Source organism: Grammomys surdaster, unplaced genomic scaffold (assembly GCF_004785775.1).
Source record: "Grammomys surdaster isolate TR1022 unplaced genomic scaffold, NIH_TR_1.0 133, whole genome shotgun sequence".
NCBI lineage: Eukaryota > Metazoa > Chordata > Mammalia > Rodentia > Muridae > Grammomys > Grammomys surdaster.
Genome location: NW_021604591.1, coordinates 2,903,199 through 2,916,761, shown reverse-complemented (window position 1 = coordinate 2,916,761; position 13,563 = coordinate 2,903,199). Strand labels below are relative to the sequence as shown.

At 35.6% G+C, this 13,563-nt stretch overlaps 1 protein-coding gene across 7 annotated transcripts in view; it reads left to right on the top strand.

Moving 5' to 3' along the window:
• Positions 1-13,563, top strand: part of Znf638 (zinc finger protein 638) — a 71,894-nt gene that overhangs the window by 24,150 nt on the left and 34,181 nt on the right. For all 7 annotated transcript variants that reach the window (XR_003710698.1, XM_028762288.1, XM_028762286.1 and 4 more), the window contains exons 4-8: positions 1,990-2,028; positions 3,465-3,778; positions 5,366-5,640; positions 7,136-7,282; positions 9,177-9,299. Coding sequence is in view for 6 of the 7 variants with exons in the window: in XM_028762288.1 (XP_028618121.1) it covers positions 1,990-2,028; positions 3,465-3,778; positions 5,366-5,640; positions 7,136-7,282; positions 9,177-9,299 (898 nt within the window). In the remaining variant the exon portion in view is untranslated. The remainder of the gene's footprint in view (positions 1-1,989; positions 2,029-3,464; positions 3,779-5,365; positions 5,641-7,135; positions 7,283-9,176; positions 9,300-13,563) is intronic.

Below are 13,563 nucleotides of genomic sequence, written 5' to 3'. Positions count from 1 at the left end.
GAACTCAGAAATCCGCCTGCCTCTGCCTCCCAAGTGCTGGGATTAAAGGCGTGCGCCACCACCGCCCGGCTTGGGTTAGATTTTAAACAACATCTGAAGCATACAGAAACAGCAACAACAAGACACTGCTTTACCCTTTCCAAGGGTTTTGACTTCATTTAATTTTCTGAAAAATAATTTGTTGATCATCTGCTACTTACTATTTTTATGCAAGCTTATAACCTGATTCCAGGCCCTTCCTAATTTGCTTCTTCTAAGGCAGTGGTTTTCAACCTGTAGGCTGAAAACATTGGTAAACACAGATATTTGCATAAACTCATAACAGTAGCAAAATTGCAGTTTAGAAGTGACAATAAAAATTTTATGGTTGGGGTCACCACAACATGAGAAATTGTATTAAAGAGTTGCAGCATTAGGAAGATTGAAAAAACACTGTTTTAAAGGAACCTTTCTAGTTGTCTCCTTTTTATTGTCTGTTATTTCTGTGCTACAGCAACCAGTGCCTGGAGTAGGACCATATGGGACTTGCCTCCAAGTTCTTTGTTCTACCCTGTGAGCTTTAACCAAGTCCAGGCCTGCTAATATATTGTCTCCTCCCCTATATATTATCCCCTCCCCTCCCCTCCCCTCTCTTCCTTTTGTTCTTTCCTTCATTCTTTCATTTGAGACAGGTTCTTTCTATGTAGCCCTGGTTGGTCTGGAACTTACTTATGTAAACTAGATGGTCTTGAACCCATAGAGGTTAAAGGGCTTCCTAAAATGCCTTCTTTTCTTTCAATTCCACTTTCTTAGATATATTTTTCCAGGTACTACTGGATATAACTTAAAGAATTTGATACAATAGTGTGTTCTGTGTGTTTCAACAGAAAGTATGAAAATGGTATGTCCCGTGGAGGTTTGTTTTTAAGTTATGTACATGAATATGTGTCAGTGCCTGGGTATGTGCATATGAATATAGGTGCCTATGAGGCCAGAAACATCTGATCCTCCTGAAACTCGATATGGGTGCTCCTCTTCAAGAGAATGCATTTTAACCTTACCAAGCCTTCTTTTCAGCCTTCCACTATCTACAGTTTTATAAAATGGGTGAGATACTTTTTTGTTCTTTTCTCTCTTGCCTCTCCCCACTTTGTGTGTGTGTGTGTGTGTGTGTGTGTGTGTGTGTGTGTGTGTATGTGTGTAGGCTTCTATTGGGTTCATAATTTTGTTAGGTTGGCTGGCTTGTGAGCCCAAGTTATCAGCATGTCTCTACTTTTACCATGTGGAGATTACAAGCACACCTTCTACTGCCCAGCTTTTTACTTGAGTTTAGAGCTCAAACTTTGGTCTTCTGTCTTGTGCAGCAGGCTCTTCACAGACTAAGCTCTCTTCTCAGCCCATATCTCAGGTGACACATAGTTCAACTGGTCTCTGACTTATAGTGGTTCTCAACCTTCCTAATGTTGCTATGCTTTAATAGAGTTCCTCATGGTGTGATGACCACAACCATAAAGTTATTTTCATTGACATTTCATAACTGTAATTTTGCTACTGTTATGAATTGTAATGTAAATATCTGATATATGACCCCTGTAAAAGGGTTATTTGACCTCCCAAAGGGGTCATGACCCACAGGTTGGGAAAGGCAGATGTAGACATGCTGGGAAACCAGTATGCATCCCCATGCCTATCATCTGTCTTTGCTACTTTCTGTTTACTGCTACCTAGACCAATATTTTGTACCATGAAACACCTTTGTTTATACTGTTTATTTGACTTTAAAAAAAAAATTGAGTTCTTGATAAATGTTTTTCTGGTGTATCTACTAGCATATATACCTTTATTGTATAGTGGATTAGATATAAAAATGTCTCAAGAAATATTTTCTATTTCAACTTCTTAAATCATATGTAAACTTAAATTTGAACAGTTTTGACACATTTTAGGTAAAGATTAATTGAAGCTAATTATTGTTTGAACTGTCATTAATAGTGTTTATTTTTAAAATAGATACCCTGATTGGAATCCTGAGATCCTCCCATCCAGAAGGTAATATTTTTTAATAGTATTATTACAACTTTATTTCCATTTAAAAGTAAACAGTAAATTTTTTAAAAGTTATTTTTTGGAGTTGTCCTGTTTTTATCATGTTTGGTTTTGTTTTTTGTTGTAAATAGAGTCTGACTAGCCTGGAACTCTGTAAATAGAACAGATTGGTCTTGAACTCATAGAGATTTGTCTACTTCTCCCCTTCAAATGCTGGGATTAAAGACATACACCACTACATTCCACTATTGTATTTATTTTTAAACAGTTGGAAAATTCAAAAGTTGATCTTTTTTATTCCAGTTTAAATGCACTTTCTTCTTTGGGTTTCACTTTCGTTAGTCTTAATATTTTGTTCTGATCCTATTACCATTTTTGTTTGTGGGAGCTTAATTGTAAACACCTTGAATGCTCATGGTTGTCTTATTTAGTCCTGAGTTGGTTTAAGGTCTATATAGATGTGTTCAGAAGTCAGTGAAATGTGTTGATGGCATAGTCTCTCAGGGAAAACTTGGTGAAAACAGTTTATATAAATAACTCCTAATTTCTTTACAGAACTTAAAATAGTTACAGAGAAAAATCTAAGAAGATTAAAATACTCTAAATTGAAAGGAAAAGGTTCTAAGTAAACTGAAGGTTATTCATGTTTGGATTACTTTTTCTGTGCTCATAACAGTGGATATGTCTGTCTGACTTTCTTTCTTCCTTTTTCTTTTCTTTCTTTCTCTGTGCTTATAACAGTGGATATATTTTCCTTCCTTCCTCCTTCCATTCATCCATTCATTCATTCATTCATTCTTTGTGTGTGTTTGTTTGTTTGTTCATGTATACATATGTATATATGTGTCATGGTGCTTGTGGATGCCAGAGGACAACTTTTCAGAGTTGGTTTTCTCTTTGGCAACCTTAAGGGGTCTGGTGATCAAACTCAGGTTATCAGGTCTAATTGCACACACCTCTATACACCCAGCTGTTTTGCCCACCCAATAGATTGTTTTAAGTAAACTACTAATTGAGCCAGGCACGGTGGCTGACACCTATTAATCCCAGCATTTAGGAGACTGAGATTGAGGATTGTTACAAGTTCAGAGTTAGCCTGGGCTACATAGTGACAGCTTTTTCTCTAAAACAGAACCAAATACAGTGAAAGCTCTGGAGACATTGCTCATTGGTTAAGAGCACTTACTACTCTATAGAGGACACAAGTTCAGTTTCTAGCATCTACATAGGGTGCCTTACACAATGTGTAATTCCAGCTCTGAAGGATCTGAACTTCTATGGGAACTTGGTCACACACTCAGGCTCGCACACGCTTACCATGGTATACACACTTACAAATAATAAAAATAAGTGTTTGTTTAAAAAAATTACTCTGTCATTTAATATAGTTCAAATCTACATTAAATTTCTGAGTCTTGTTTTTGTTTTCTACTCTGTAGAAATGAGAGCAATCGGAAAGAAAATGAAACTCCAAGAAGACGTTCTCATTCCCCCAGTCCCAGACATTCTAGGAGATCAAGCTCAGGTCACAGAGTCCGCCGATCTCGAAGTCCAGTTCGTTATATCTATAGACCAAGAAGTCGAAGTCCAAGAATTTGCCATCGTTTCATTTCTAAATATAGATCCAGATCTAGATCCAGATCCAGATCCCGGTCCCGTTCTCCATATCGTAGTCGAAATCTCATTAGAAGAAGTCCGAAGTCCTATCGGTCAGTTAGCCCAGAAAGGACATCAAGACGATCAGTGAGATCAGGTACACCGATAATCCTAATGCCATCATTTTGTTTGAGTTATTGAAAATGAGCTGTTGTATTTTTATTACATTTTAAAGTTGCTGTATGAAATTGGAATCACACTTGAGAGTCTGTTATTCTTGTAACTTTGGCTAGATATATGGAAAGTTTAGTTTATCGGCATCTATTTTTAAAAAGGACTGAAGATAAGCTGAGTGGTACACATTTGTAATTCCAGCAAATTAGGAGGCTGAGGTAGAGGATTGAGAATTCAAGGTTATTCTCAGTTACATAAAATGAATTTGAGGCCAACTTCATATTTTGAATAATTATCTCCTAATTATTTAATAATGGTTTCGTGACTTCTAAAAGTAGCTCATATGCTAAAATACATACACATACATACATACATACATAGCCTATAATGAAATAAATCATTCATGTTAAGGTAGTGCCTTGCACATGTCTTTAACTGTACTTAATATATTTAAAGAAATTGAATAGAAATAACTAAAATGTGTAAGCTGACTAATCGCAGTATTGTCCAAGACCCTAACTCCCTAAAGGGGCCTACAGGTCTTTTTAGAGTTGTGTAAAGTTTTTTCCTTTTCCAAAAACAAATCTGTTCACATTGATTTTCCTTATACTTTGAATCAAAAATGTGCATATAACTTATATAGTGGATTGGATACAGAGCAGAGGTTAAAAAAAAAGTTAACTTTCAAGCTCAGTGTTAACATGTTTGGTTGGGAAAATGTGAATGATACTTATCTCATTTTGCTAGTAGTTAATTTAGTATGGAAGTATATTATTATTATTTTTTTTTAAAGATTTATTCATTTTATTTATGAGTACACTGTAGCTGTCTTCAGACACACCACAAGAGGGCATCAAATCTCATTACAGATGGTTGTGAGCCACCATGTGGTTGCTGGGATTTGAACTCAGGACCTCTGGAAGAGCAGTCAGTGCTCTTAACCACTGAGCCATCTCTCCAGCCCCCGGAAGTATATTATTAACTGAGCCAGCAGTTTTGAAATTCTATTTTAACTTCTGATGTGTTAAATAAAATAAATATAAAAAAAAAATAAGCTCTGGGTTCCTGAGATTGTTAAGAGCCCCTATAGCCAAAATTTTGAGGGCTGTTGACATAAGGAAAGATCACTGAATGAACAAAGGAGCTACTGCATATAAGGTTGGAAGAATAAGATGTTGTAGACTGAGAACTGTGTGTTTGTGTGTGTGCCTACGTGCATGCTTACATGCATTGTGTGAGCTGCCTACTAAGCTTGAGAATGGCTCTGTAATCTTACTCATGTTACTGTTAGTGTTTTGAAATAGTCTTTTAAGTTTTTTTAAAAAAATTTTCTAGATTGTATGGTTTTGTGAACAGTCTTATAAAATAATCTCTCATTTAATAAATATGTGCTTAATAAATGCTTGCATAAATAATGAATATATTCTTGGGAATAAAATTCCACCCCCCCCAAAAAAAAAAAAAAAAAAAAAAAACAGTAGACAGCAGGGCTGTGTTGTTATAAAAATGCTGCATATCATTTACTTCTTTTTAATTTGTATGTATGAATATATGTATTTTTTCTAACCAGATAGAAGAAAGGCATTAGAAGACGGAGGACAGCGCTCTGTACATGGGACAGAAGTTACTAAACAGAGACATAGTGAAACAGTTGATAAAGGACTCTCACCAGCACAAAAGCCTAAACTTGCCAGTGGAACAAAGCCATCAGCGAAATCTGTAAGCTCTGTAAAGAGTGACTCACATTTAGGAGGGCATTCTGCTCACAAATCTAAGAATCTTGAAGATGACACTTTACCGGAAGGTAAACAGGTGTCTGGTAAAGGTGCTTTGGTCCAGCGGAAGGTCAGTAATTCTTTTGTGAATTAGTTCAAGTGTACCTGCATCTGTTACTATGACAAATAGAAAATAAAACTGGGTCTCTGGAGTCATATTTCCTATAAATTTGAAATCAATATTTGTTAAACTACTTAGATGTGAAACAGGTCTTTTCCTTATGAATAATAAAAGTCTAATAATTCACTCTTGTAGCTTAGGAATGCCAGATGGTTAGTGTTTGATGTGCCCAAAAACATTGTAGTCAGGGTAGTGCATGTTCCTGTAGTGTAGTTAGACAGGCTAGGGCAGGAGGTTTCTTCCAGACACTATCTCAGAACAACAGCTTATGCTGTGATATATTGATGAAGAGTTTGGTTAGCTTCATGAGCTGTGTGGCAGGAGAATTTAGCACAATCAGTATTAATGACTCTTAATTTTTATCAGCTAGAATTGTAAGAATTGATAATTTTCTGTCTATGTTTTCTGTGTAGTAGTGTTTGGTTTTTACTGCTGATTTACTGATGTATTTTGATTATGACCTACCTGTTACTATACTGGCATACTCTTATATTTTGTTGAATTACTGTTAAATAACATCTAAACTGTCGCTTGTGTAATTCTTATAGGCCTAATATTTTATAATATGTCCTTTTGAAATTGTCTAAATAGAAGACTTTCAACAATTATATTCTGTGTTCCAAAAGGTTATATTTTGGTTAACCTTAAAACAGTATGTAATTACAATAAGTTTGAAGATTATTAGGATTATTGAATATAGGGAAAACTTTAATTTGTTAAGATTTTGTTTCAGGATTTCTGTTGACAGACTCTTCAGAAGGTTTTCCTTTTTTAGTTGATTTTTGGTAAATTTGGTATTATGTATAGCCAGATTCCTTTCTATTGTTTTGTTTTAGATCAGGCTGCCCTGGAACTCACAAGAAATCTACCTGCCTCTGCCTCCTGGATGCTGAAATTAAAGGCATGTGCCACGATGCCTAGATTTTTGTTTGTTTCTTCTTCTTCTTGTTTGTTTTTTGCTTTTTAAATGAAACATGGAACAGTCACCACCTTTATTATATGAATTCCAGATGATGTCTTATTTACCTTTCTGAGCTTTGATCTTCCTCAGAGAGATTCAGCTTCTGTCCTCTAGCTCGTAGATATCTGTTCTAACCACTCTGGCCCAGTCTTGGGACACTGCAGGCAAGCAGCTTGCCCTGCAATTTTTTAAAAAGACAGTGTCTTGCTATAATGCACAGGTTGGTCTTAAATTTTAATAATCCTCTTAGCTCATTCTGCCAAGTGTGGGGGGATTAGCAGTGTGCACCTGGCATGTATCAGTCCTTAAATGTTCTGTTACCATCCCTTGAATTACTGGAATGGAGAATGAACAAAGATTTACTATCTATAAGAGATCCATAAAAGTACTAAGTTGAGTAGTAGAAATTATATGTGGAGTTATGATTATTGTACCTTATGACTTATATGCTTTCTTTTTAATTTTCTTTCTTTTCAAAATCAGCCACGGAAAGATCAGTCTTTGAGTTCCAACTCAATTCTTCTTGTATCTGAACTTCCAGAGGATGGCTTTACTGAAGAAGATATTAGAAAAGCATTTCAGCCATTTGGGAAAATTATTGATGTCCTCCTTGTTCCTTGTAGAAATGAGGTGAGTCATCTAGTCAGTTGTGAAAATCCATGGAGACTTGTTGCTTTTGTTGGGATATTGTTGGTATCCTAGCTGCTTGTGTTATCTGTGTCATGCATGGTTAACTATTCCGTAGTATTTGTATGGACAAGAAGAGCTCCCAGGAATGAACAAGGTTCCAGGGAATTGACATATTTATTTCTTTTTTTTTTTAAGTTTTATTTATTTATTTGTTTGTTTATTATGTATATGAGTTCTGTAGCTGTCTTTAGACACACCAGAAGAGGGTATCAGATCCCATTACAGATGGTTGTGAGCTACCATGTGGGTGCTGGGAATTGAACTCAGGACCTCTGGAAGAGCAGTCAGTGCTCTTAACCTCTGAGCCATCTCTCCAGCCCCAAATTGACATATTTATAGACTAAAGTGTCAGGTAATAAATATTTAAGATTTCATAGGCTGGTCATAGGGTCACAGTTATGTTGCCATTGTGGTATAGAAATAGGTATGGCTATGTAAATAAGAAAGCATTGCTGTGTTTCTAAAAATACATAAAATAAAAGTGAAAGTTAGAAAATAAATGATTTCTTTTGTTCTGTTGTGTATTGTTTACCATGTATGTTATATTCATCATAAAGTTTTTGAATTATGGACCAACCCTAGACTAAGCATAATAGACTTTTGTGAGTTAAGGCAAAGGGAAGACATGGTAGATGCCTTAAAGCAAGAGACTTTAAACATTTTGAGGTTGGGATTTAGCTCATGATAGAGTGCTTGCTAGGTTCGAGGTTTGGCCCTAAGCTCAAAAAATACAAATTACTCATGTATATCAGGCTTATGTGCCACCTATGCTCATGCATGCAATTTTAATTAAATACAGTGGGCCACAAAACAAAAAAGAAAAAAAAAAGACATTATTAGAGAGAGAATTTCTCAGAAGATGAAGGGATTCAGTGAAGGGAGGAATTAAGATCTTGGTGATCACTTTAGATGTAATACTTGAATCTAGTTTCACTAGATAAAACTTTCACCAACCCAAAATGTATCTTACAGGGATTTATGGAAACTAAAAGTCTATAACTTTTATTCCACATTTCTTTAATTTTTCTTTATGTATATGGGTGTATTACCTATGTCTAATGTGTAGACCACATACCTGCCTGGTGCTGCAGTGACCATGAGAGTGCTGGTAATTGAACCCAGCTCCTCTGAGAAAGTACCCAGTCAGTTGTGAAAATCCATGGAGACTTGTTGCTTTTGTTGGGATATTGTTGGTATCCTAGTACCATCTTTCCAACTCCTTTACTCATTTCTTACCACGTAAAAGTATTATTTGCTCAATATGGATGAATGTTCATTAGAAATTAATAACATTTGTTCAGTAGTTACAAACCTCAGTGAAACAATATGTATTTTTAAAAACTTGTTCTAAAAAAAAAAAAAAAAAAAAAAAAAAAAAAAAACAGACTCAAAGTACATTAGACCAGATCTTGGCTCTCCTCGAAATTAGCCATGCCTTCCTATTTATTCCTATTCCAGGAACCTGCAATGGACTCATCCCTCATCTTGGTAATGACATAGAGCTTATGTAAAGTTAAAGTATGTATTATATGGGAAATATCCTTAAGATCATGTTAGAGGTTAGCAAAACAAAAAGACAAAAGCACCAGTTCTTGAGATAACTTTGTGGCTTTATGTTCTACAGAGAGGCATTAAGTTCATTTTAAAATGCAGAACCATAAGCCTAGTAAGGTGGCACATGGGAGGTAGGGATAGGAGAGTCAAAATTTGTAGGACAGTCTTGACTACAAAACAATTTAAGGCCAGCCTGGATGAGACTAACTCAAAAAGAATGAATATAAATAAAAAGGATCTTTTAAACACATATTTTTTATTCATACACATTTTATTTTAGGCTTACTTGGAAATGGAGTTTAGAAAAACAGTTACTTCAATCATGAAGCACATTGAAACAATGCCTCTTGTGATAAAAGGAAAAAATGTGAAAGTATGTGTGCCAGGAAAGAAAAAGCCACAGGTAAATTGAATTTAGATGTTTTTGTTACTTTAACATTTTAAATGTATGGGATGCATGTAGAAAAATACATAAATCTTAGTCCAAAAGATTAAAACCTTTTTATCTGTCTACATATGTACCACCACAACTAGTATAATGTTAAGTGATGAACAAAACACTAAGGCATAGTACCAGAGTAACAGACTTCTGAAACTGCTATCTGGATTGCCAAGTAGAGAAAATATTGACAGCTTTGTAGAAGTCCCCATAACTACTTTGCTTCAATTCTTAAACTTTCTCTTCTGCCTACAGGTAATCCTTTGTTTATGAAACCATAATTATGCTTACAAATTTTAAACTTTACAGCCACATACTCACTGTATACTTTTGTTTCTTTAGACATACCTGTTTTTGAGTTTAGTTTTTCTAGACCATTTCCTATGTTGTAAATGTCCATAGATAATATCTATACAATTATTTAGAAATTTTCAGTAAGTTTTGCTTTGGTTATATATATTTGATAATTTACCTTTTTATTTGCTATAGAATGACTTCTTCATCTTTTTTTTTTTTTGGTTTTTTTTTTTTTTTGGTTTTTCGAGACAGGGTTTCTGTGTAGTCCCAGCTGTCCTGGAACTCACTCGGTAGACCACGTTGGCCTCGAACTCAGAAATCCCCCTGCCTCTTCCTCCCAAGTGCTAGGATTAAAGGTGTGCGCCACCACCGCCCAGCTGACCTCAAATTCTTATCCCTCTGCTTCAGCTTCCCTGGTGTAACATAGGCATGAACCATCACATGCAGCTTTCTATGGTATTTTTATCTTCATATGAATAAATTCATTTATAGCTGTTTTAATCCTTCATACTAACTTAATGTTCTGTAATCTATGTAGAAAGCATTGTCTTTGGTATGTTGCTTCATATATGTATAAGCAATATGTTTAAAATATATATAAAATATTTTAAATTTCCATATACTGGAAATGAGCCAGTATGATGGCTCAGTGAAGTAAGACACTTGCCACTGACCATGATGACCTAACCCATATGATAAAAGGAGAGAAGCAACCAACTTGTGGTGGTTGTGGTCCCACGTTTGTATCATAGAACAGGCATAAACACAGAAGACACAATAAATAAAATACATGTAAAGAATATTTTCATTTCCTTATGCTTGAATGCATTTACATTTTCTTCTATGGAGTTTGCTTTTCTCACTTGTCATGTTTTATAAGATCATCTCTATTTCAGTGCCAGAAATATAGTTTGTTTTCTTACTGTTAAAACATTATACATATATATTTAACATATGATATATAGTAAATATATATATATTATATAATCTTGTTGAGGTCAAAAATTATTTCCAAAACATATAGGGACCTAAACCCAAAACTGTGCCTAACCTGTCCTTTCTCAACAGTTTGATAGTTGCCTGTGTACAAACTACTCTACATGCATAGATCTGTTTGAGATTATTTGTTGCATAAATAGAGTTATTGAATGGTATTACTATATAGTTTTAAACTGGTGTACCCATAATTCCTTCTCTTTCTGTTAGAATTCTTTTTCTTTGTTTTTTTTTTTTAATTTAAATTGGCACTGACTATTTTTGAGTATGTTTGTACATGTAAACACATACATACCTGAAGGTAAAAGATAACTTGTAGGATTTAGTCCTTTCTTATTTTGTGGATCCTGAGGCTCAAACTCAAGCCTCAAGGTTTGGCAGTGAGTTAATTCTCTTATCCAATTAAGTCTTTCATAAAACTCTATTTTCATTTAATCTTGAACTAATTTTATAATTCATTTAGCGTCTAGTAATACTGAGATTTGACTTGCTTATATTGATGATTTTACAAAATTAGATCTATTCAGAAATACAGTTTATCATTCCATTTATTTGTATTTTGTGCTCTTTAACAGTACTCTCTCTCTCTCTCTCTCTCTCTCTCTCTCTCTCTCTCTCTTTCTTTCTCTCTCTCTCTCTTTCTCTGTGTGTGTGTGTTTCAGTAGAAGTTATTACTTTTTATTTTATGGGTTGTTCTATGCATGTTCATACCTGCTACACTTGGAAGTCAGAAGAGGGTTATCAGATCCTCTGGAACTGGAGTTACAAACAGTTATGAGTTGCCATGTGGGTGCTGGCTATCAAACTTATATCTTCTAGAAGAGCAGCCAGTGTTCTTAACCACTGAACCCAAATTTATTTTGTAAATTGAAATTTTTCTTATTGTTTTGTGTGTCTGATGTACATATAGATATAGGCACATGTGTACTATGGTTTACATAAGGAGGTCAGCAAACAATTTTTAGGAATTGGTTCTCTTTCTTTTCCCCCTGGAATGTGGGCATCAAATTAGTGAGGTTTGTTCAACAAGTCCTTTTACCTACTAAACCATCTTGTTGACTCAGAAGTCTTTGGTTTATGTAATATAAACTCATAAGAGTCCTTTATCTGTAGCCCGTTGTTTTGAATATCATTTTCTGTAGTTTCAAATCAAAGTATTAAATGGAAAATTCTGAAATAGATATTCCATATGTTTTAGATTGAATAGTGTGAAGAAGTCCACAACTCTGGCTTTATCCTGCTAAGATGTGAAATACCCTTCTGTCTAGCATATGCATGATGTGTATACTGCCTGCTTTTCAGTTACTCAGTAATGGTTTCTGTTTTCTATTGACTGTTGAAAGTGCTTGTTTTCTAGCCGGGCGGTGGTGGTGCACGTCTTTAATCCCAGCACTTGGGAGGCAGAGGCAGGCGGATCTGAGAGTTCGAGACTAGCCTGGTCTACAGAGTGATTTCCAGGACAGCCAGGACTACACAGAGAAACCCTGTCTCAAAAAAACCAAAAAAAAAAAAAAAAAAAAAGTGTTTGTTTTCATTTTTTTAGATTACAATATAGTTACATAATTTCTCCCCTTTCTTCTCTTCAAATCCTCCCATATACCACCCCTTGCTCTCTCAAATTCATGGCCACTTTTTTCTTTTACTGCAACTACATGCATATATGTATGTACGTATATATTCCTAAATATACCCTGCTCAGTTTGTATAATGTTTGTCTTAGTCAGGGTTTCTATTTCTGCACAAAACATCATGACCAAGAAGCAAGTTGGGGAGGAAACGATTTATTCAGCTTACGCTTCCACATTGCTGTTCATCATCAAAGGAAGTCATGACAGGAGCTCACACAGGGTTGGAACCTGGAGGCAGGAGCTGATGCAGAGACAGTGGAGGAATACTGCTTAGTGGCTTGCTTCCCCTGGCTTGCTCAGCTTGCTTTCTTATGGAACACAGGACTACCAGCCCAGGGACTACAGCACCACCCACAATGGGCCCTTCCACTCTTGATCACTAATTGAGAAAATGCCTCACAGCCAGATCTCATGGAGGCATTTCCTCAAGGGAGGCTCCTTTCTCTGTGTTAACTCCAGCTTGTATCAAGTTGACACAAAAACCCAGCCAGTACAGTGTTAACTCATACATATGTTTCAGGTATTGGTATTGTATCACTAATTGGCGTACTCTTCCCAGAGAAGACTATTTCTTCCACCCTCATCATTTTTTAGTTGCCTATAGTTCTTGTGTAGGGTCGAGGCTTTGCAAGCACTCCTCTCAAGCCTCCACTTGAGCATGTTTGTTAGTGTAATGTTGGTGAGACTTTATGGGTGTAGCTTCTGATTTTACTAGACAACATAATCTCACAATAAGATCCCTGTTCTTCTAACTTTTCTTCTAATTTTTCTTTCCACTTCCTCTTCCTCTACTCCTTAGCTTTGGGACTGTTTTATAGGTTTTTCCATTGTGATTTGGCTCCACAATTCTACATTTTAATTGGTTTGGTTGTGTTTTTCTGTAATGGTCTTGCTGCAAAAAGAAATTTCCTTGATGAGGGATTAAGGGATAGAGTTATCTCTGGATATAAGAACAGGTGTTTAGATTGTTAGGTATTATGCTGGTGAAATAAAGTGACCTTCACTAACACAAAATAGTTGGTTAGCTTTCCAGTACTAGACATTAGGCATGGTTCTATTTTGTTGAATGGGTCTCATGTCCAGTTACTGCCAAGATAATGCGTGCACTACTGCACCCTTAGGGTTATTGGGCAAGGCTGTTTATTGTTGTGGTTCATGGGCATCATACCTTGGTAGAACTGTTGGTTATGTCTCTCCTTTGGAGGCTTGCATGACATCCTCTAGTACCATTACAAATAGGATTTCTTTCTTTCTTTTTTCCTTCCTTCCTTCCTTCCTTCCTTCCTTCCTTCCTTCCTTCCTTCCTT